This window comes from Mus caroli, unplaced genomic scaffold (genome assembly GCF_978045245.1).
Source record: "Mus caroli unplaced genomic scaffold, Mus_caroli_1 scaffold_19, whole genome shotgun sequence".
Lineage (NCBI taxonomy): Eukaryota > Metazoa > Chordata > Mammalia > Rodentia > Muridae > Mus > Mus caroli.
In genome coordinates, this window is record NW_028227274.1 from 30,547,844 (window position 1) to 30,571,393 (window position 23,550).

General features: G+C 41.6%; 1 protein-coding gene across 4 annotated transcripts in view; it reads left to right on the top strand.

Moving 5' to 3' along the window:
• Camk4 (calcium/calmodulin dependent protein kinase IV) overlaps positions 1-23,550 on the top strand; it is a 234,480-nt gene that overhangs the window by 159,606 nt on the left and 51,324 nt on the right. For all 4 annotated transcript variants that reach the window (XM_021150440.3, XM_085833402.1, XM_029472049.2 and 1 more), the window contains one exon: positions 13,367-13,439. In XM_021150440.3, coding sequence (XP_021006099.1) covers positions 13,367-13,439 — 73 coding nt within the window. The remainder of the gene's footprint in view (positions 1-13,366; positions 13,440-23,550) is intronic.

Below are 23,550 nucleotides of genomic sequence, written 5' to 3' on the forward strand. Positions count from 1 at the left end.
CAGGAGATTCTGGATTCCATCAAGTTGACAATTATAGCTAAATATCAAATTGTCCTACTAAAACATTAGATCAATCTGAGAGCTGATATGAGTATACTTGTTTTAGATATGGATATTTCAAGTGCATCTCATTATGTGGTTTTACGATTATATGTCAAGCGAATGTGTACTCTGATTCTGAGCAGCTACATCGCGTGCTTTGTGTAGGAGCTTGGATATACAGGAAATGGTGGAGGTGAGATAGTTGGAAGGTACATGGGAGACTTGGTTATTATTTTAAGATGAAGCCTTGGGTACATGCTAACTTTCTAATAGAATGGAACCTACAGGAAGCAGGTGAGATCCTTGGAAAAGGGGATGCGGGTTCAGAAGAACATTCCAGAGAAAGCCCTGGTGATGTTACCAGGGGTCTAAGAAACGTGTTAGGGCAAGACTAGCACCTTTCCTCAGAAGCAGAAAGAATGGTAAATAATGCAGAAGTCAAAGGCCCACGAGATTAGATAACTTGGGGAAAGAGTATGTTAAAGGAACTCCTGCCCTGGCAGATTCGATTCTACCTTACTTAGATAGTGGATCTTTGCCCTTTCATGGATGCTGGTAAACAGTCTGGGCCTCCTGGGTTACAGGGAGAAAGGAAGTTTTGTTTTCCCATCATAGAAAAGGTCATAGGTAGCAACAAGAGCAGCGGGTTTCCCTTTGTCCTTCCTTGGGGCCAGTACAGCAGATCCTAGGGCTGCCTGCATACAAAGCGCGGCATGTTACAAGAGAAGAAATAAGGCAGATGTCACCAGCTGTTGACTGAACAAGCAAAATGTACAACTAAGTATCGTCCTGTCAATAGAAACTCTCTGCAACACAGAAGAACCTCTGCTGGGCAAAGCAAACACGGAAGACTGTAGTCTATAGTCTCCATTATGTGGGATTTCCAGGAGAACTGCATGTTTCCTGATACAGCAGGGCAGGGGATTGCTTGGGCAGGGAGAGGGGGCAAGGAGAGGGGGCAGAGAGAGGGGGTAGGGAGGGGAGCAGGGAGAGGGGATGGGGAGAGGGGGCAGAGAGAGGGGGCAGGGAGAGGGGGTGGGGAGAGGGGGCAAGGAGGGGAGCAGGGAGAGGGGATGGGGAGAGGGGGCAGAGAGAGGGGGCAGGGAGAGGGAGTGGGGAGAGGGGGCAGGGAGAGGGGGCAGGTTGGATCATAAACAATTGAACAGTTAATGGACTGCTTTTCTGTTGTTGTTGGAGCCATGGTATTTTTCCCCTAACAATGTCTGATGGAGAAGAACACTTGGAGAGAGAAATGGTGATGTATGAAAGTGAATGGACTGAGGCCAGAAGTGTCTGTGGAGGCCTGAGTGCCCACTAAGGTAGAATGCTTATTTGTAGGTAGACCTGGGTCAGTGGCTTTCTTTCCCATATTCCTTTTTGGTTTTTTTAGGGGAGGGGGGGGTTCAAGACAAGGTTTCTCTGTGTAGTCCTGGCTGTCCTGGAATTCACTCTGTAGACCAGGCTGGCCTTGAACTCAGAGACCCACCTGCCTCTGCCTCCCAAGTGCTGGGATTAAAGGCGTGCGCCACCACTGCCTGGCTCCCATATTCTTTTTTTTTTTAAAGATTTATTTATTTATTATATGTAAGTACACTGTAGCTGTCTCCAGACACTCCAGAAGAGGGAGTCAGATCTCGCTACGGATGGTTGTGAGCCACCATGTGGTTGCTGGGATTTGAACTCCGGACCTTTGGAAGAACAGTCGGGTGCTCTTACCCACTGAGCCATCTCACCAGCCCTCCCATATTCTTAAAAGGTCTTGACATCACTTATTTCTTTGGGCTCATCTCTGCCTTTTCAATTACGACTCTCTCGCTCTCACTCTCTCAGTCTCTCTCTCTCTCTCTCTCTCTCTCCTTTTATTTATTTATTTTGTGTATGTGAGTACTCTATCTGCATGTACACCCGTATGTGAGAAGAGGGTATCAGAACTCCTTATAGATGCTCACAAGCCACTGTGTTGGCACTGAACACAGAACCTCTGGGTAAGCAGCTAATGCTCTTAACTGCTTATCCATCTCTCCAGCTCCAAGTGTTTTCTTCTTAGTCTATTTCCAGAGTCCTTTTCCTTTATCCATCTCTCAGGTTCCACATTTCCATTAAACATTTACATTCCCGTTAGGTCAGCCACCCTGGCCACCAGGTTATCAGTGGAGAGGAGACACGAATTAATGGTCGGCTGGGGGTGTTGACTGGGGTTCCCCATTGTCACTGCTCATCCACCAGGGCTCAGATGAACTCATCAGGTAGAGGGTGGAGGCAAGGGCCTTCCCAGGCAGAATCATACCCAAAGCCCAGGGCACTGGCAGGAGGTGGGGCCGGTAGTGTGTTTCTTAGTCTCCATTTCAAATGCTGAACCAGGCAGAAAGCAAACAGTGGTGAGATATTTGTCAAGTGAATGGTCGAGTGAACAATGTGCTCTCCAGCAATTTATAGAGAGCCTCCGTGTCAGACTTTTCATCTCTAATATGAAAGAATTGGGCCAGAGATCCCTTGGGCCCATCCCCAAGCCTGCACTTTGGTTTGCCCTTCTCTTTCTTCTGCAGGGCAACTCTCCAGCCAGTGCCTACATGGACCCACAACCTGCTCCCCTCCCTAGAGCTCCCACACCACAGGTCCTAGTGGTAGCTTTGAAACTGCTTTTTGAATATATGAGTTTAACCCTCTCTGGTTCTTGAAGAAAGCATATAAATGAAGACGCCGTCAATGAAATGTGCAAACGCGGCAAATGAAGCCCATAAAGGAAACCACATTTATGCTGAGACACAGAAATATACACTTTAATCGACTATTATATGTCACAGCACAGTGGTGTGCTGTTATTCACTGAGATTTGATTCCTGAAGCTCACGTTATTTGTGGCTTTTATCTTACGACACTCGATCCTCCAGTGCACATTTTCATCGGCTCAACGTCTTTTTCCCACGAACCTACAGCTACCTGATAGCCCAGTCATTTGAGAAAGAGCCGTGATTGGTGCTCAGGGCAGTAGGGCTGCTAATCTGTGTGCCAGGAAGTCTGAGGCCTTGGAACAGGATTTGTGCTGTTCATCTCAGTGCCTCTGTTAACTGCAGCCATGGTGATGCGCTCAACTCAATTTGAGGCAATTACTCTGAGAGGATCAGATGCACCAAAGTCATGCATTATACCAGGTCCTCAGAGAGAAATACTTGCTGCCTGTATTTTCTTATCCTACATTTTAAAAGAAAAAAAGATAAGAAGAAAAATAGATCAACTATGTAGAAGTGGCCAGTGTGGACCAGAGCCACAAAGCAGCGAAGTAAACAACACAGTACTTAAGGAAGGAAGGCTGTTAGGGGCTGAAGATATTGCAGCAAAGAGCCTAGGGAAGATGCCCTGTGCTCTTTTTCACTCTCTCATCCTGTAGGAAGTGTAGTCTAGGGATAGATTGTCGTAAAGATACTGGGAGACATTTTATTTTAGCTCTCAGCCTTCTAGCCTAGCTAACAATGGAGTGGTATGGAGTTGTGTCATGAAGACCAGTCATATGGCTTGGGCCTTTGAAAATGATCTTAAAATTCTGGTAGCAACTTAACCACTTTCCAAATATTTTATAGAGCATGAAAATGAAAGTGCTTCAATATCGAGACAAAAAATGGGGGCAAAATTATTTCCTTTTTTAAAATCTCTACTGCCCTCACAGTGATCGAATACTTTCATTATTTCTGAAAATCAAATTCATCGATATATTTTGCATAGGTCTATAATCCCTTGACTTCCCAGTCATGTTCAATTTCACTGCCATTTTTAATAAGGTATCAGCTAACGTATATAGTGGAATGCATGTCACTTTATGAAGCAAGCTTTCTGTGTTGCTGAATTTGAATCATTTTGACATTGTTTAAAATAAGTTTCAAAAATTTACAGTCTTGCAGTCACATCTAAATGGTGTAGATTTGAACTTAGAACCCTCCTGTTTACTGGGTTTCTCTCAAGAAGCAATGACAAGGTCTCCAGGACTAGGGCTGAGATGGCTGAGATGGGTATCACTTCCGGTCCAGTGCATTTGCTCGTGGTGATAAGAACACCTGCCAAGGGATTGTCCAGATGGCCTCAGCCTGAAATTTTTCTGACATCCATTCATTTGGCGATTAGTCATGATGCTGTGAATAATTATTGATAGACTCCTATGAGCAGTGCTTGCTGCCAAGCTCTGTGAATGATTCAAGTCCCACAGCGGCTCTGTCCACACATCACCTTCATCTTCCTTTGCTTGGCCATTAGTATCTTCATTTATCATCAGAGTTCTGTTATTAACCCATATTTGTCATAAAGAGTTTGGTGCTATTTACCTTAACTAGTCTGTTTCAAGCTTTCTGGGCAGTCAGCTCAACTTATAAAATATTTATAATGAAGTGTCTGAAACTCAGAAACGTAACCTGGTGATAAATATTAAACATTGTCTGAGAACAAAATTCCTTTTAGCCAGAGGACTCCAGACAAGAAACAGAGGAAGGGTCATAGGGACCAAGATAAACCATGTAGAATAAGGTTGAGGTGAGGTAGAAGGTGCAGCAGAAATTTGTATCTTTGCTGTGTGTACCTGTTCAAGAGATGCTTCTGCTCCTCATTAGAGAACGGATAAGTCACTCCATCACATAAGCTCTGACTTAACATATCATATTTATTATGTCTGAGTATATAGATCCATGATAATTCCTTTACTATCTGTAATCTCACATGGACCAAATCAAACTTTATTCTCTTCCAAAAAGTACCTGCTTGTGTTACACAGGAAGGTATATTGTTGAATAATTCTACCCATCCTCATTTTCTATTTCTTCTGTAGCCTTGTTTACATTTTTTACAATGAAAAAAAAAACCTTTAATAGTAAATCCATTTGTAAATCTAATGATCGTGACATCAAAATCTACTCAGCAGTGACGAGGTCCTCTGGTAGATGACATCACCATGTGGAAATATACACAGGAGAGTCAAGAATAGTATATAGGAGAATGATGGCCGAGGAAGGGAAAAGGCTCGCTCATACATCTACATACTTACAGGAGACAAGCAGTAACCTCTAAATGTGCATCTTCTGTGACATAATTACCTTACCTTACTGTCCAACTTATAAAAACTCCACTTATTCATCAGTGCTATTACTGGGCAGACACGTTTCCTATTTTTATTGATCCCATACTCCTCACCCACTCTCAGCCCTATTCCCTCCCCTTTGACATCTAGGAACCTTAGGTTCACTTTTCAGGTCTGATCTGAGACATCTGTCTTCCCACAAGAGTTCTAACCTAGATTACTACCTTTCTCAGACTTCTCTAGCCAGCCTCCCCACTCCCAATGCTTGCATCACAGCATTTGGTTAGACCATTGATTGCTCTGTTTACTTATATAAGAGCCCATCTGTGCAAAGAGCACGTCTCACTCACTCCTGAGAACCCTGCACACCATCGTCACTCCATATGTTTATTAAATGAGTAAATGCAACTGCCCGAATGTTAGATGAATTATTTTACTAGTAGGTCACTCCTGCATCCAAACAGTTCTGGAATATCCAGACAAGTCTTTGTTCTGAAACCCAGATACTGCACTAGCTTATGAATATTGCTAAAACAAAATCCCTTAGGCTAGGTGACTTATATTCAATAGAAATTGAATATACATTTCTTGAGTCTAGGAAGTGCAATATTAAGATATCAGTGATCAGCGTCTGGTTAGGGGCTGATTTCTGAATTTCTGAAGATGCTTGCATGCTATGTTTCTATGTGGTATAAAGGGTAACATTTTCTCTATAAGAGCACTAATCTCATTTGTGAGAGCCTCACCCTTGTGATCCAGTTATCTACCAAAGTCTCGTCCACTTCCTAACATCTGATTCTTTAGGCAGGTCCATAAGCCATTAGGGTTTGACATACAAAGTTTTAAAGCATACAAAGATTCAGTTCATACCAGGAACTTACCTCTATATTATACTCAAATAAATATACATGAATACTTCATTTAGGTCACAGCTTGAAACTTACACCAAAATACAATACAGAAACTCTAACTGGTAGAGTATTGCGTTTCCAAATGTACTGAGACCGGTAAGGACTGTGTATTTGATAGACAACTAGAAAGAATAGTGCATAGTTGTGTAAGCCTAATTCTCTTAACCCTGGAAGGGTGCCATAAAACAGTTGTGATAAAGCTCTAATCTGAATAAATGAGCATGAGGGAAAACAAAAACTTTTGAAGGTCATGAAGTAAATTATTTTACCATTTTGGGGTAAGATTAAAAGGTTTCAAAGAAAGCTAATTATCCGTTGTCATTCTCCATCACTTTTGTAACAATTCTCTTCTTCAAACATAACTATAGGAAGCCTGATATTGCAGGTAGAGTGTATAGGGAAGCCATCTGTCACCTTTGTGATGATTACATCACAAACTCTACATAAAGCACAAAGTGGAGAGGTGGTGATATGGTAGTGAAAATGCTCAGCCTTCTCTGTCACGGAAAACCCTTTTCTTTTTTCTCAGACTTCTGTAAACTTCATTCATTCATTCATTCATTCACTTTACAGCCTGATCGCAGCTCCCCTCCTTCCCATCTGCCCTCAAACATCTTCCCCTTCCACTCTGTATCACCCCACTCTGGAACATCAAGTCACTGCAGGATTAGGGACATCCTCTCCTACTGAGGCCAGGCAAGCCAGCTCAGTTAGGGTAACTGGGTCCACAGGCAGTCAATAGAATCAGGGACAGCCCCTTCTTGCCAAGCTGCACATCTGCTACATATGTAGGGGAGCCTAGGTTCAGCCCATGTATGTTCTTTGGTTGGTGGTTCAGACTCTGAGAGATCCAAGGGCCCAGGTTAGTTGACTCTGTTGGTCTTCCTGTGGAGTCCCTGTCCTTTTTGAGGCTCTCAATCCTTCCCTGTGGAGTCCCTGTCCTTTTTGAGGCTCTCAATCCTTCCCCTAACTCTTCCACAAGACTCCCCAAGCTCTATTTAATGTTTGACTCTTGGTGTCTGCATCTCTTTCCATTGGCTAACTGGGTGGTGCTTCTCAAAGAACAGTTACACTAAGTTCCTGTCTCCTGGAAAAACAGAGTATCTTTAATAGTGTCAGGGATTGGTTCCTGCCCATGACATGGGCCTAGAATTGGGCCAGTCATTGCTTGGCCATTCCCTCCTTCTTTGCTCCATCTCTGTCCCTGCACATCTTGAAGGCAGGACACATTTTGGTGAAGGTTTTGTGGGTGGGGGCCATCCTGCCTGGCTACAAGAGGTGGCCACTTCAGGTTCCATATCCTCTATTGCTAGCAGTCTCAACTAGAGTCATACCCATAGACTCCTCCCAGCTTCCCAGGTTTCTGGCACATCCTAGAAATACCCTCCCCCCACAACCCTCTGCCTGTGATTTCTGTTCTCTCTCCCTGACTCTCCCTACACTTGATCCCTCTGCTCTTCTCTGTACCCTCTCTCACCCAGTTCCCTCATTCCATCTACTTCCAAAGTCTATTTTATTTACTATTCTGAGTAAGATTCAGAAGGCCTTCTGGGCCCTCCTTGTTATTTGGCTTCTTTGGATCTATGAATGTAGGATGGTTATCTTGTATTTTATGGCTACTGTCCACTTATTAGTGAGTACATACAATGCATGTCCTTTTGCTTCTGGGTTATCTCCCTCAGGATATTTTCTAGTTTCATCTATTTGCTTGCAAAATTCATGATGTCCTTGTCTTTAATAGCTGAGTAGTATTCCATTGTGTAAAATAACCACATTTTCTTTATCCATTCTTCAGTTGAGGGACTTCTGGATTGTTTCCAGTTTCTGGCTATTACAAAAAAAGCTACTATGAGTATAATTGAGCAAGTGTTCTGTGGTATGGTGGAGCATCTTTTGGGTATATGCCCAGCAGCACTATATCTGGATCCTGAGGTAGAACTATTCCCAATTTTCTGAGAAACCACCAAATTGATTTCCAGAGTGTTTCTCCAAGTTTGCCTTCCCACCAGCAATTGAGGAGTGTTCCCCTTGCTCCACATCCTTGTCAGCATGTGCTGTTCCTTGAGTTTTTGATCTTAGCCATTCTTATGGATGAAAGATAGAATCTCAGAGTCATTTTGATTTCCATTTCTCTGATGACTGAGGACACTGAATATTTCTTTAAGTGTTCTCAGCTATTTGAGATTCCTCTATTGAGAATTCTCTGTTTAGCTCTGTATCCCCCCTCTTAAAAACTGGGTTATTGGTATCTAAATTTTTGAATTCTTTATATATTTTGGGTATTAGCCCTCTGTTAGATGTGTGTAGAGTTGGTGAAGATATTTTCCCATTCTGTCGGCTGCCATTTTGTCCTATAGACCATGTCCTTTTGCAGAAACTTTACAGCTTCATGAGGTCCCATTTATTAGTTGTTGATCTTAGTGTCTGAGCTGTGGTAGCTATGTTCAGGAAATTGCTTCCTGTATCAATGTGTTCTAGGCTATTCCCCACTTTCTCTTCTATTAGATTTAGTTTATGCAGTTTTATATAGAGATCTATGACTTATTTATTTATTAGGTAAATGGTGTTCTGGCTGCTTGTATTCCTGCACACCAGAAGAGGACACCAGATCATATTATAGATGGTTATGAGCCACTGTGTAGTTACTGGGAATTGACTCAGGATGTCTGTTAGAACAATCAGTGTTCTTAACCTCTGAGCCATCTCTCTAGTCTCATACTTAACTTTTAAATGTTCAAAAAATATAGTCTAAGAAATTATTTCAGGACCAGTGAGATACCTCCGCAGATAGAGTCTTGCTGCCAAGTCTGACCAGCTGAGTTCAGTCCCTGGAAGTTGTTCTCTGACTTCCACAGAATGTCACCGCCCCACATACATACCCCAACACACTTAATAAATAAATAGATCTTTAAAATAAATTATTTCAATAGAAGCTTTTGTAAGTTGACCTAACCACCTAACTTAGTCATGAATTGGAGAACATATATAGGGTTGTAAGGTAATATTCATAGGAATGATTTTTAAGAAGCAAATAATAAATACCTCAGGGGTATAATCTAGGATTTAGAGGAGTGCTTATGATCATATATAGGAAAAACAAAATAAATTTTGAGTGTCTAGATGATAAAACAATGGTGCATATTAGAAGATTTTCTCCTCATCCTTTTAAAAGATTGAGTTTGTGTTTTACCATTTTTATGGATAGGAGGAAAATAATATCATTAAAAATTGAAATGTATCTTTTTGATAGTTTAATAGCTATAGTATTTAAGAACTTTTCTTATGTTCTTTTATTTTTATCATAACAGTTCTATTCTACATATCTTCCTCCTTTATCTCCCAATTTTGAAACATTTTATAAGTTTTTAATTCAGTTATTACCATCAGCTACTTTGAGAATACATAGTTTCTGCTGTTATATTTAAAAGAAACAAAAACAAAATGAAGTTACTTTCTGAAAAATAACTACCAAAGTTTCATAAATTTCATTTAAAAGTAAATTCTAATAAGCAGAAATTTAACATGTTCACGAACTTGGAAAATTGCAATGGGATGTATTTGATAATATTAAAATTTTGTTGGATACACAAATAGCGCCAGGAGGGAGTAAACCTCCCAGGAGTGTGGACAGGACTGTGAGTGCAGGGAGGATGACCACTGGTGCTTAGAGGAACTCTCTCAGAACCCTCAGGACACACAGGAACCAAGAGGGTGGCCTGGGACGGGACAGAAGTCTTCAAGACTCCATCTGTGCCCAGAGCTGATCTTGTGCCACAGAGCTACATATACAAATACCACCAGGAGAGAGCTGGTTTCCCAGGAGTGCCTACACACCTGTGAGCACAGGTAAGGCCACCATTTCTCTTCAAATTCCTGGCTCAAGAGGGACACTCACAGAGCCATCAGGACAAAGGAACCAAAGATCAACTGGGGACAGGATCTTTCTGGTGACTGCACCTCAGAGCTGACCCTGTACCACAGCTCTCCACACCCAAATTCCTCCTGGAGAGAACTGGTCTCCCAGGAGTATTACACACAGGCATGCAGGAAGGACAAGCCAAAGTGAGAGACAACAAGACCTGCTAACACCAGAGATAACCAGATGGTGAAAGGCAAGTGCAAGAACTTAAGCAACAGAAACCAAGACTACTTGGCATCATCAGAACCCAGTTCTCCCATAGTGAACCCTGGACACCCCAACACACCAGAAAAGCAAGACACAATTTGAAATCACATCTCATGATGATAATAGAGGAATTTAAGAAGGACATAAATAACTCCCTTAAAGAAATACAAGAGAACATGGGTAAACAGGTAGAAGACCTTAAAGAGGAAACACAAAAATCCCTTAAAGAATTACAAGAAAACATAACCAAACTGGTGAAGGAAATGAACAAAACCATCCAGGATCTAAAAATGGAAACAGAAACAATAAAGAAATCACAAAGGGAGACAACACTGGAAATAGAAAACCTAGGAAAGAGACCAGGAGTCATAGGTGCAAGCACCAGAACCAGAACACAAGAGATAGAAAAGGGAATCTCATGGGCAGAAGATACCGGAGAAAACATTGACACAACAGCCAAAGAAAATGTAAAATGCAAAAAGCTCCTAACCCAAAAATCCAGGAAGTCCAGGACAAAATGAGAAGACCAAACCTAAGGATAATAAGTATAGAAGAAAGCAAAGATTCCCAACTTAAAGGGCCAGTAAACATCTTCAACAAAATTATAGAAGAAAACTTCCCTAACCTAAAGAAAGAGATGCTCATGAACATACAAGAAGCCTATAGAACTCCAAATAGATTGGACGAGAAAACAAATTCCTCCTGTCACATCATAATCAAAACACCAAGTGTACCAAACAAAGAAAGAATTTTAAAAGCAGTAAGGGAAAAAGGTCAAGTAACATGCAAAAGGCAGGCCTATCAGAATTACACCAGACTTCTCACCAGAGACTATGAAAGCTAGAAGATCCTGGGCAGATCTCATACAGACCCTGAGAGAACACAAATGCCAGCCCAGACTACTATACCCAGCAAAACACTCAATTACCATAGATGGAGAAATCAAGATTTTCCATGACGAAACCAAATCTGCACAGTATCTTTCCAAAAATCCAGCCTTACAAAGGATAATAGCTGGAAAATACCAACACAAGGAAGGAAACTACACTGTAGAAAAAGTAAGAAAGTAATCTTTTTTAACAAACCCAATAGAAGATAACTACACAAACATAAAAGTAACATCAGTAATAACAGGGAGCAACAATCACTATTCCTTAGCATCTCTTAACATTAATGGACTCAATTTCCCAATAAAAAAACATAGACTAACAGACTGGATATGTAAACAGGACCCAGCATTTTGCTGTATACAGGAAACACTACCTCAGAATAAAGGGCTGGAAAACAATTTTCCAAGCAAATGGTCCCAAGAAACAAGCGGGAGTAGTCATTCTAATATTGGATAAAATAGACTTTTAACCAAAAGTTTTTAAGAAAGATAAGGAAGAGCACTTTGCACTCACCAAAGGAAAAATCTATCAAGAACTTTCAATTTTGAACATTTATGCTCCAAATGCAAGGGCACCCATAATTCTCAACTGAGGAGTGGCCGAGAAGCACCTAAAGAAATGTTCAACATCCTTAGTCATCAAGGAAATGCAAATCAAAACAACCCTGAGATTCTACCTCACATCATGAAGAATGGCTATGATCAAAAACTCAGGTGCAGCAGATACTGGTGAGGATATGAAGAAAGAAGAACATTCCTCCATTGTGGTGGGATTGCAAGCTGGTACAACCACTCTGGAAATCAGTTAGGTGGTTCCTCAGAAAATTGGACATAGTACTACCTGAGGACCCAGTAATACCACTCCTGGGTGTATATCCAGGAGATGCTCCAACATGTAATGAGGACACATGCTCCACTATGTTCATAGCAGCCTTATTTATAATAGCCAGAAGCTAGAATGAACCCAGATGTCCCTCAACAGAGAAATGGCTACAGAAAATGTGGTACATTTACACAATGCTGTACTACTCAGCTATTAAATACAATAAATTTATGAAAGTCTTAGGCAAATGGATAGAACTACAAAATATCCTCCTGAGTGAGGTAACCCAATCACAAAAGAACACACATGGTATGCACTCACTGATCAATGGCTATTAGCCCAGAAGCTCAGAATAACCCAGAATACAATTCACAGACCACTTGAAGCTCAAGAAGGAAGACCAAAGAGTGGATACTTCAGTCCTTCTTTGAAGGTGAAACAAATGCTATGGGAGAAGTTATAGAGACAAAGTGTGGATCAGAGACTAAAGGAAAGGCCATCTGAAAACTTCCCTACCTGGGGATCCATCCCACATACAGTCACCAAACCCAGACACTATTGTGGATGCCAACAAATGCTTGCTGACAGGAGCCTGGTATAGCTGTCTCCTGAGAGGCCCTGCCTGAGCCTTACAAATACAGAGGTGGATGCACTCAGCCAACCATTGGACTGAGCACAGGGTTCCCAATGGAGGAACTAGAGAAAGGACCCAAGAAGCTAAAGGGGTTTGCAGTCCCATAGGAGGAACAACAATATGAACGAACCAGTACCCTCCGAACTCCCTGGGACTAAACCACCAACCAAAGAGTACACAAGGAGGGACCCATGGTTCCACCCACATATGTAGCAGAGGATGGCCTAGTCGGTCATTAATGGGAGGAGAGGCCCTTGGTTCTGCGAAGGCTTTATGCTCCAGTGTAGGAGAATGCCAGGCTAGGAAGCAAGAGTAGGTGGGTTGGTGAGCAGGGGTCAGGGGTGGGGATAGGGGGTTTTGGGAGCAGAAATCAGGAAAAGAGATAACATTTGAAATGTAAATAAAGAAAATATCTAATTAAAAAAAAGAAAAGATTTGCTGTACTTTACAAATATGATACTGTGATTATGGTATGTTTTTTAAAAGATTTATCATCATATGAATATATGCTACTTGCTTTAAAATAATAAAACATGAAAGAAAGTAAGGTTTTAGACAAAGATAAAGATTACCCATGAATTAGTAATCTGGCTATATAGTACAAAATCTACTTTGGCTTATGTTTAAAATGATTTTCTGTTTAAGGCTAAAATGAGAAAGGCTAGTGACTAGGTTAAGCCGAGAGAAAATGAATGTTTTTCATTTTCTTAGCAAAGCTGAGATTTTAGAATGGCTGTTTGTGGAATCTTTCCTCTGGTGTTGGGAACGCTGTTGCAATTGTTCAGATGTATCTTCTCTGACATTGATCTGATTAACTTCCTTTAGTACCCATTCAACTACAAGTACATGTCTGAGCAGCATTTTATGTTTTCATTGTTTTAGGATTGTGGAGAAGGGATACTACAGTGAGCGAGATGCGGCTGATGCGGTGAAGCAGATCCTGGAGGCCGTTGCTGTAAGTCAGAACAACCATGAGGGTTTATCTATTGGTCATCTCTGCCTGTTACAGGCATCGTTCAAACCGTGAAGCTGTGTGATGTCAGTGTAAACCAAGTGCAGGTGTGTTGATGAGGTGTCGCAAGAAAATATGCTTATTTAATGCACATAACAAACTAGCTACTCACATCTTAAGGTTGTGCCGCCCTGCAGCTCTGTCCAGCTATTCACATTCTGTCACCAGTTCATATTAGGGATCTACTGTTCTTATTTGTCCTCTAGAATTTCCTTCCTCAATTTTCAGTGTATTTCTCTGTTGGTTTTATTGTTTTCTGCAGTTTTATTGGAAATGGAAGAATGTCGAGTAAGATACATATGGGCCCTAAAGCATAGAGATTGCTGCCTTTCCTTTTAAAATAAAGCAGTGGACTTGAAGAAGAATGAACCTGGCAATGCTATTTTTGAGGAAGAATATGAGATGATATTTTGTATTGGTGTACAACTTTATAAATTAATTGTAGAAGCAAATACACATTTATGAATATGTAATTTCACAATTTGGTTTGAACTTCAGGTAATTGTTACCTAGTTGTAAGAAGGTTCAACTATGTTAGCTAAAATCTTCCAATATAGTCACTAGTTTCTATTTTCTCCATAGCATGTGTGTGTGTGTGTGCATGTGTGTGTACACATATATAATATACATGTATGTATGTAGATACACATGTATGTATGTATGTACACATACATGTGTCTGTGTGTGTCCTGAGTCCAGAAGAGGGTGTCAGAGCCCCTGGAGCTGAAGTTATAGATGATTGTGAGCTATCCTACTTGAGTTCTGTCAGCTGAACTCAGATCCTCTGGAAGAGCTCCTGGACCATCTGTCCAGCTCTGGTCACTGACTATAATATCCTAATGATTCATTGTCGAGTGTAAAGCTAAAAAAATTATTTTCTGAGCATACAGAACAGGTCCCAAAGGAGGATATTTACCAGAATTAGTTAAAAAAAATAATCACACACTTTTGATTCCAGTACTCAGGAGGCAGATGCAGGCAGATCTCTTGAGTTTGAGGCTAGCTTGGTCTACAGAGAGAGTTCCAGGACAGCCAGGGCTACAGAGAGAAACTGTCTCAAACAAAAATAATAACAAAAAAACTATACAATCTTCTACAATCAAAAATACTATTTTTCAGTTTGTTATCTTAAGAAATCACCCAAAGAAACAAACACATGTTCCGCTCATTTCACACACAGGAAGAACAGTAGGCTGGAGAGCAGCTCTGTGAATAAGAATGTTTGCTGTGCAACCAAAAACAGAGTTCAAATACCCAGTACCTATGTTAAAACCAAGGCATTACCTCCAGCCACAACAGTGCGGGTAGAAACACGCTGATCCTGGTAACTCATTGGCCAGTAGTCACCCTAGAAGCAACAGTGAGTTTTAGGTTCACTGAGAGACTCTGTCTCAAAAAAATAAGATCAAAGATGCTGATATGACTCTGGCTAAAAGCATTTGCTACAAATTCCCAGGGTCTGAGTTGTATCCCCAGTACCTACATGGTAGAAAGAAAGAACCAAATGCTGTTAAATTATTCTCTAGTCTGCACACATACATTATGGTATATGGATACACACACACTAAACTAAGTAAGCGAACAGATATGATTGTAAAAATAAACAGTAAGGAGGTATGCAATGGAAGAAAATTTACATTTTCCACCACCCCCCACACACTCACTCGGCCATATCCTAACACATGCATGGATATACATATCACATAAAGAAAGGTGGGGACACACACATAAGCACACACACACATAGAGACAGAGGCAGAGAAACAGAGAGACAGAGACAAATACAGAGAGACACATTTGAGGTTACTTTTACCCCAATTTCTTAGACTTGCAAACTAGGAATAATTTCCAATGCTTCCATTCTCTCCTCACCTCTCCCTTCTCACCTTGAGTTGAATTTCCCTTCAACTGTCCCCAAACTCAATCTCACTCATCGCTGAGATGGTTTTCTGGCTTGTGTTTCTAACACATGCTTCTATTTGCCTCTCATTCTTGCTCTTAAGCGTATGCCTAGGATTGTCTTTTGTAGTTACCACTTTTGTCTGAGGAGGCCTGAGTTCAATAATGGCAATAGTAAGTGTATATTGAAGACTTATTTTTAATCTTTCAGAGTTGCTGGGAGACCTTGCTCAGATCAGCCAGCAGTTAAAGGCACTTTGGGACTCAGAGATGAGTTTGGCTTCATTGTACATGAGCTTGGGCATATCCTTAATTCTCTTAAGCCTAAATTTCCTCTTCTAAATCAGGCGTAACATTTCACCCTAACATGGTAATGGGGAAGGCTGAGAAAGTGTACAAATCAGAGCGGTGTTCAAAAGAGCAACAGAGCAGAGCATTAAATTGATTCTTTACTAAATGCTGTAAATCTGGACAAATAAAAGTTGATCGTTATGTTCAGCTTATGAACATTTAGTATTTTTTTGTTTGCTTTACATATTACATCAACAAAAGGTTTAGAATCAAGATATTCTGGTGATCTGGGGGGTGTGCACAGTTGTGTTAGGAGAGCTTTATAGAGCTTTATAAAGCCAAGCAGAGTCTTTATAGATTACCAGCTTTGTATGCTTTCAAGTTTCTACCTCTGTTGCCTGCTGTTGGTACCACACAAGTGACTCTTTGTGGTGTAGTGTCACCCATGGGCTGGTGTAAGGAATGGAGCAAGAGGAGTCCTCTTGACGGAACTCCTTTTCTCATGCTTTTCGCTTATTTTCCGATACAGAATAATCCTCTAAGGAATTGTTCCATGTGACCTTACTCTTCACCTTAGCAAAGGCAACAGAATATACAGGGCAGGGAGCTGCGGCAGGGAGTTGGGTTTCCTGGAAGTTTACAGAGGGGTGTGAAGAAACTCGGGCAAGCAGCTGGAGCTACAAAGACCCTTTGCACACTGAACTTGGTTCTCACATTCTTCCTCTTTTACAACAGTCACCAGTTTTTGTTATCAGAAAGTGACGTGGTCAACATCTTCCTATGTTAACGTGCCACCAAAATAAAGCTGTCTGAGCCTTCCTCTACGTAGATACACATACCACTTGATCTCCAGTGCAGGCTTTAAGGCAGAAGCTGCATTTGGCTCAGCTTGGATCAGACAACCTTTCCTAGTCCAATGGGCTCTGGACAGGGCAAAAAATGGAGAGTGCGGAGTGTCGCAGATGTGTGGAGTTATGGGTGTGGCTTGTTCTGGGATTCAGAGTGTTCTGGGGAGTGGGTCAGCCATTTCTTTTCAAGGGAGGCTGGCACACCAAGAGCCATGTCTCTGTTACTATCCATTCTGCTGCTTTTCTTCACTGCTAGTTCTTGTCTCTGTCCCTCATGGAATTTTACATCACAGGTACAGTCTTGAATGATAGTCTGTTATATGCTGTTAGAAGACAGCGATTTCAGTACCAGACAGATGGCTAATAATGGACACTTGGCTGCTCTCACAGAGAGCCCCAGTTCAGTTTCCAGCATCCACAGAGTCCTTTACAACTGTCTGTAAACCCAGTTGTGGGGAATCAGATGCCCTCTTCTGGCCCCTGTGGAACAGTGCAAACACATGGTGCACTTGCCTATGTGAAGACAAAACACTCATACACAGAAAAATGAATAAACACAGATGTGTGCCAACATCCCTTTTTTTTTCTTTTTAATAAATGTGATCTCATTTTAAGTATGATCTTATTTTGAAGGCAGCCCTCCCCGTGTGCCTTTCAAGAACCAACTTCCTGTGACCAAGTGTGTCACTTTCCACACTCACTCTCACATCTCTTCCCTTTGTATTCAGGCTGTCTTGAGCAGGCACATGCAGAAATCCTTTCTTCTCTAACACTAACTCAGGACTCTGGCAGTGGCCATGGGGCTTGTGTCACCTTGGTGATGTGGCCTTCAGTAGCTGTCTCCTAAAATCCTAGTCTTCATCCTGGACTTGTGATTTCCTGGTCATCCCACTGAATCTTGCCAGTCTGAATGTTGCCAGGCAACAACATGAGCTTGACCATTTGTTCTCATCATTACTAATCCCTGGTTCAGATTACCATTTACTTCTAATACTACTGCGGAACCTAACTGGGTAACACGCTGGCATTACATCCTCTCTCCTCACCTGGAGTTACGATGTCAGTAATGAGCCAGTTTAATAATTTCTATGATTAGGCCACACTGGCAACCAAGAACTCTCTGGGTGTGGTGAGGAAGCCTGCAGTCCTAACACCTCCCAGGCAGAAGCAAGAACATAATGAGTTTGAATGAGTGTGTGCTACACAGTGAGCTCTAGGCCAGCATGGGCTACACAATGACTCAGGGGAAAAAAGACAGAAGAAGGAAATCAAACGTTCCTGGAGTATCCCAGAGTATCTTCCTTGTTGAGGGTTCTCTCCGCACCCCAATTTCAGGGCACTTGACTGCCACTCCCCTTTCTGTGTTTGCTCCCATTGGCCTCCTTTTCTGGTCCTAGGAAGAACTAAGTTAATTTCCATCTCGAAATTGTTTTCTCTGTTCTGTCACATTTGATCATGGTTTCCATTCTGCTTCCTGGTTCTCACTAAAATGTTCTGTCTTTAGAGTGACCTTCCATTGTGCTACAACTGTGCCTTTCACATCCTTTCCAAGCTGCCTCAGTTCAATACCATGTGTTATTGTATTAATGAACCTACAGGTACCTGAAATTGTATATTGGTTCAATACCTTGTGTTATGTGAACCTACAGGTACCTGAAATTGTACATTACTTTGTCTGTGCTTAATGTCTATCGCCTAATTCCACAAAAGTGGGAGCCCGGTTTCCACTGATTTTCTCTTAGTGTGTAATGAGATACCTGGCCTACTCATTTCATGCAAAACAAAGCAATATCCCATTGTCTCCATGAAGGAAATCCTTCCCTGCTCCCTAATGTCATTTCATTCATTTTCTGTGTAGTGTGGACCCCACACTTTTCTGTTCTTCTTTCAAGTTGCTTTCATCTGTTTATATGGCTAGTGTTCTTTGGGTTTATTCCAGTAGGTGTGCTTCAATTTCGCAATGCCAACAGGTAGCTGGCTTAAGAAACCCTGGTGTCACTCAATGAATGAGAATGGATGTTCTTAGCATCAAAATTTCCCACATCTTGTTATTACAGTGTTTAAGGAAACAGTGGGTCTAGTCAGGGATGCTCCAGATAAGCCTCACTTGGAGTAGTGAAACAAAAGCCCAAGACCTCTATTCTAGGCTGAAAAGTTAAGCTGGATGCTGTTAATCCTGTGTTTACAATGTATTATTTTTACCCATTCACAGAATTCCGGTTTAGATTCTAGACTACTACATTCAGGGCAAACATCCTGGAAACAACCTATCCAAAGATCTCTGAAACTAAGGGTTAACCTAAAGAAAATTAAAACCCTTTCCCCAAATGTTTCACAGGTAGAAGGCAAAGCAAATTTAGACGAGAGAAATGATTGGCATCTTCAAAATAGCTTATTGTCGACTACAGAGCTATAGATAGCTATGAAAATGGAACATTTGAGACTCTAGGTAATCTGAAGTCATGTCTTTAAAATTGAGAAATGCCAGAGAACTGGCTCGAAAGAGAGAAGGGATGTGGCACTGGTGGACAGAAGGGAGCAGAACACGGTGACATTTGGGAAGCAGGCTCAGCAAGCACACGGTGGCTTCAGGAAAGGAGCTGCAATTGTGGCAGTAGTGAGGGGCATGGGGCAGAGAGGTCACCCTCTATCATCTCACGTTCCCACAGACCACACAGGCTGGCTGCTGGGAGCTCAGAAGCAGACCGCGAAGCTTGCGGGAAATCTGTTGCAGGTATAATTATTCCACTTATGTAACATATGTCACAGCCTCCATCTTCTTTCTCTGTATATGGTACTGTTTCTATGACTATTCCGTTGCCGCTTCTGTTTTCTCCCCTTCCATGGCAGTTATAAGAGTCTGTAAGTAAATTTGAAATTTACTTTAGCTTTCATGTTTAAGACAGATATTTAAGTCTTCTTGAGTGTTATTTCTCTTTGAAATAAATCACCATAGTTACTGGTGAAATGGTCTGGGTTGCTCTGAACATTTTGGAGCAGTCTCCTTGCCCTAGCCAACCTTAAATGACAAGGACAACAAGGGAGTGTTCTTTCGTCCCATGTCCCTCACTACTGCCACCGTTGCCAGTCCCTTTCCTGTTTGCCTGCTGAACCTCTGTTTCCAAAATGTCACCATGCCCTGCTTACCTCCACAAGTACCACATCCCTTCTCTTCTTTTTAGACACAGCTCTCTGGGATACATCTCAATTTTAAAGGCAAGACTTTAGAGCCTGGAGACACTTGAATGTGTAGAGTAGAGCACTAAATTATTTTTTAAAACTCTGAGAACATGGTTAAGAAACTGTTGTATCTGTTATCACAGAGCTTTTTGATAAGAATTCTGGGATAATGGTGACCAAGAATTGTAAAGAAAAGCATTAAAACCTTCACAATGGTGCAAAAAATAGAGTATTGAAGCATCAAAATAATAGGTAGTCGGGGATGGAAAGAAGAGGCTCAGTGGGCAAAGTGTTTTCTGTATATGTGTGAAGACCTGAGTCGGGAGTCTCAGCTGGGGCAGGGGGCTTCTGGCTAGTCACTGAACTGAAGTTCCAGAGAGGGACCTTATGCTAGTTAAGGTCCATTGTAAACCTCTTACAGCTGGGAAGAAGACCACATTTGAGGCATTGTTTCCATTGGCTAGACCATCAACCATGTCTGGAAGTCATTTTCTTAATCACTAATGGATGTAGTTAGGCCTAGCACACTGTGTGCCCTACCAGCCTTAGGCAAGTGAATCTGGACTATGTAAGAAATGCAACTGAGCAAGCCAGAGAAAGCAAATGAATAAGCACCATTCCTTTGTGGTATCTGCTTCAACTCCTGCCTCTAGGATCCTGCCCTGACATTCCTCAAACAATGACCTGTTGCCTGGAAGAACATGATGAAATAAATTCTCTCCTCCCCTACTTGCTTTTGGCACTCTGCCTCAAACACTAAGATGGGGAGCAATAGAGGAACACACCTGACATCGACCTCAGGCCTCCACATACCCATATATAGGTGTGCCAAAATGCACCCAGGTTCACACCATGAAAGCACCTCAATCACGTATGCACACACACACACACACACACACTCACACTCACAATGAACATTGTAAAGATTAAATACAAGTTCCTGGGGCAAAAAAAAAAAATCTCTTCCTAGGAAGGAACAGATTTAGTTTATTTAGAGAATCAGTTGGTGAAGCATAGATGACAAGATACTGAAGAACTGAAATGGCAAACTGCATCTCCAGATGAAGGAATTGTGGAGACAGTGATATCAGAAAGCAGACGCCCTTATCACTGGGCAAACAAGAGATGGTTGCAATGATTAAAACCTAGAGGATCAAATGAACTGTGTCCCTAGGAACTCACTATTTGGCTGGTGATGGTGCCTGTGAGCCCAGAGAAATTTCCCATGAGGCTGGAACTCAGATCTCTGAAAATGACTGACCAGCCAGCATGTGCTGGGGAAACTGAGATGATCTCAGAGAACTGGGAAAATGGCAAAAGAGAGCAACTGGTGCCACCAGAGTGACATGCCATGGCAAGGTGATCAAGAGCTGGGATTCAGACAGATGTGGTTGGGAAAACTGACTCAGAAAGCAAACAGGGAGACGTTCCCTTAGCTTCTCCAGCTTCCAGCCTCACCTTCTCCAGCTTCCAGCCTCCCATCCAACTCATGCCAAAGCCAAGAGGGAGCAGAAGGAAATGGAAAACGGTGGCTTCAATGTCAGATTCCAGCATCATAAAGTGGACTAGAGAGAGATGCGTTTAACGTTGAGAGATCATAGTATGATTAATTTTACAGGAAATTATTGAAAAATTCTCAAAATCCATGCTGTTATTCATAGCTTTCTCATGTTCATCATCTTCAAAGTGTAAGGAGTGATTCTAGAAGTTAATGAAATAAAAACAAAAGAATCAATACTAAAGTAAATCACTATTTGTCTTCAGTTCTGAGTTCCATGCTAAGTTACAGCTATACATTTTGTAAGGGTTATATGATTTACCTGATGACATTTGAGGTATGGACTCCATCTATCACCCTGATGTCATATTCATTGTTGAGAGAGGAACATAGGCATCTTTAGAAAGATGGAAATTTTGAGAGCTTCTTTCCCCACTTTCCCTTTGAGCATGAGTCAGGGCATCTGATCTGATTCTGCCCAGTGCGATTTGGAGGGCGGAAGTGGGGGGGAGGGATGGAGCCTGCTTGTTAAGTTTTGGGGAAATTTCCCATTCATACAAGGAGGCCTAAATGATAAGCTATTTATGTTTCTCTGCCTTAGTTGAGTCTGTAGATGATGTTGGAAATTGATTTTGCTATCTCTGTGGTTATAAACAGAAATATAATTTTATAAAAGGCAGAGAGTAAAAAACCACCAGCAGATATCCCTCCCTCTTGATATCTCACAGAGGACAGTAGTTCCTAGTGTTGCTGCCACTTTGAGTTGAATGTCTTGTTACTTGAACATACTGAACTCCTTGAATAAACTTCTGAGTGGATCTTAATAATGATTGTATGGTATAATTTCCCATCCATCAGTTATAGCACAAAGGGCATACTCCAGATAAAAAGATTCTGGTCCCACTAATTTCACCAAATTGAGTTCCACTGAATATCAAATGCACACCCACACACTGCTAAATCAGGGTGCAGTGAGGCTGGGAGGGATAATGAGGTTGAAGGCGATTAAGCTTCAGCTTCCTTCTGACAATTGTCCTTTGTTTCTGTGAATATCAGGCCTACTTGGGTCTACTTAGTGTCAATGAAACAATTCTGAGAGATTAATTAAGCAATGTGGGGATAGAACAGGGAATGTAGATTGTTTGATATAAATCAGTGTGTTCGTGCAGGAGATAACTCTCTCTCTCTCTCCCTCTCTCCCTCTCCCTCCCCCTCTCTCTCCTCTCTCTGCTCAGACTTAATAATGCATTTTAATTAATGCAAGGTATATAATATTAAAATATTATGATCCTGTTCTACCCATAAATAAGAATTACTGAGAATTGAGAAATCACAACTTGTAAAATAAAAAGGAAACATTTCTGTTAATATTTGAATATTTTGATTTATAAACGTATAATAAAATACATTAGTGGCTCAGGCAGAGCCTAGATCACTTTATCTGATTATTTTAACATATTTGGGGGCAGGGAGGTAATCTATATCCCTTTTGAATCTCAGTATTAGAAAACTGGTGATCAACCATTGAACTGAGCACAGGGACCCCAATGAAGGTGTTAGGGAAAGGACTGAAGGAGCTTAAGGGGTTTGCATCCCCATAGGAAGAACAATAATAACCAACCAGACCACCCCCCAGACCTCCCCCCCCCCAGAGCTCCCAAAGATGAAACCACATCCGAAGAGTACACATGGAGGTACCCATGGCTCTAGTTGCATATGTAGCAGGGGATGGTCTTATCTGGCATCAGTGGTAGGGGAGGCCCTTGGTTGTGTAAGGGCTTGATTCTCTAGCATAGGGGAATGCTAGGGCTGTGAGGGTGGAGTGGGTAGGTGGGTGGGTATGGGAGTACCATCATAGTAGCAGGGGAGAGGGGGATGTGATAAAGGGTTTGAGGAGGGGGAACTGTGAAGAAGAATAACATTTGAATATAAGTAAACAAAACAACTTGAATAAAAGAAAAAAGAAAACTGGTGATCTAAAAGCAACTTCTGGTGTAGGGGATGTCCTCCTCTCTGAACATTTCCACTCATCATTGTCAGGATAACAAGAAGAATGATGTCAGAAGCTTATCAAGTCCAACCTCTGTGGTCTTCTTTCCTTAGAATAGCGGGAGAATCAAAGTGAATTCTTTAACATGTATTTAGTAATTTCCCAAACAATGTAATAGGATATTACATTGTTGATCACATTCTTTATAACTTCTGTTCTTTGGGGTTGTGTAAATTTTGGATGCTGTCATCCTAGTTTCTTATTGCTGTGATAAGATAAGACACCAACAAAAACCAGCTGGAGAAGGGATGGGTCCATTTCAACTTACAGGTTATATCAGTCCATCAC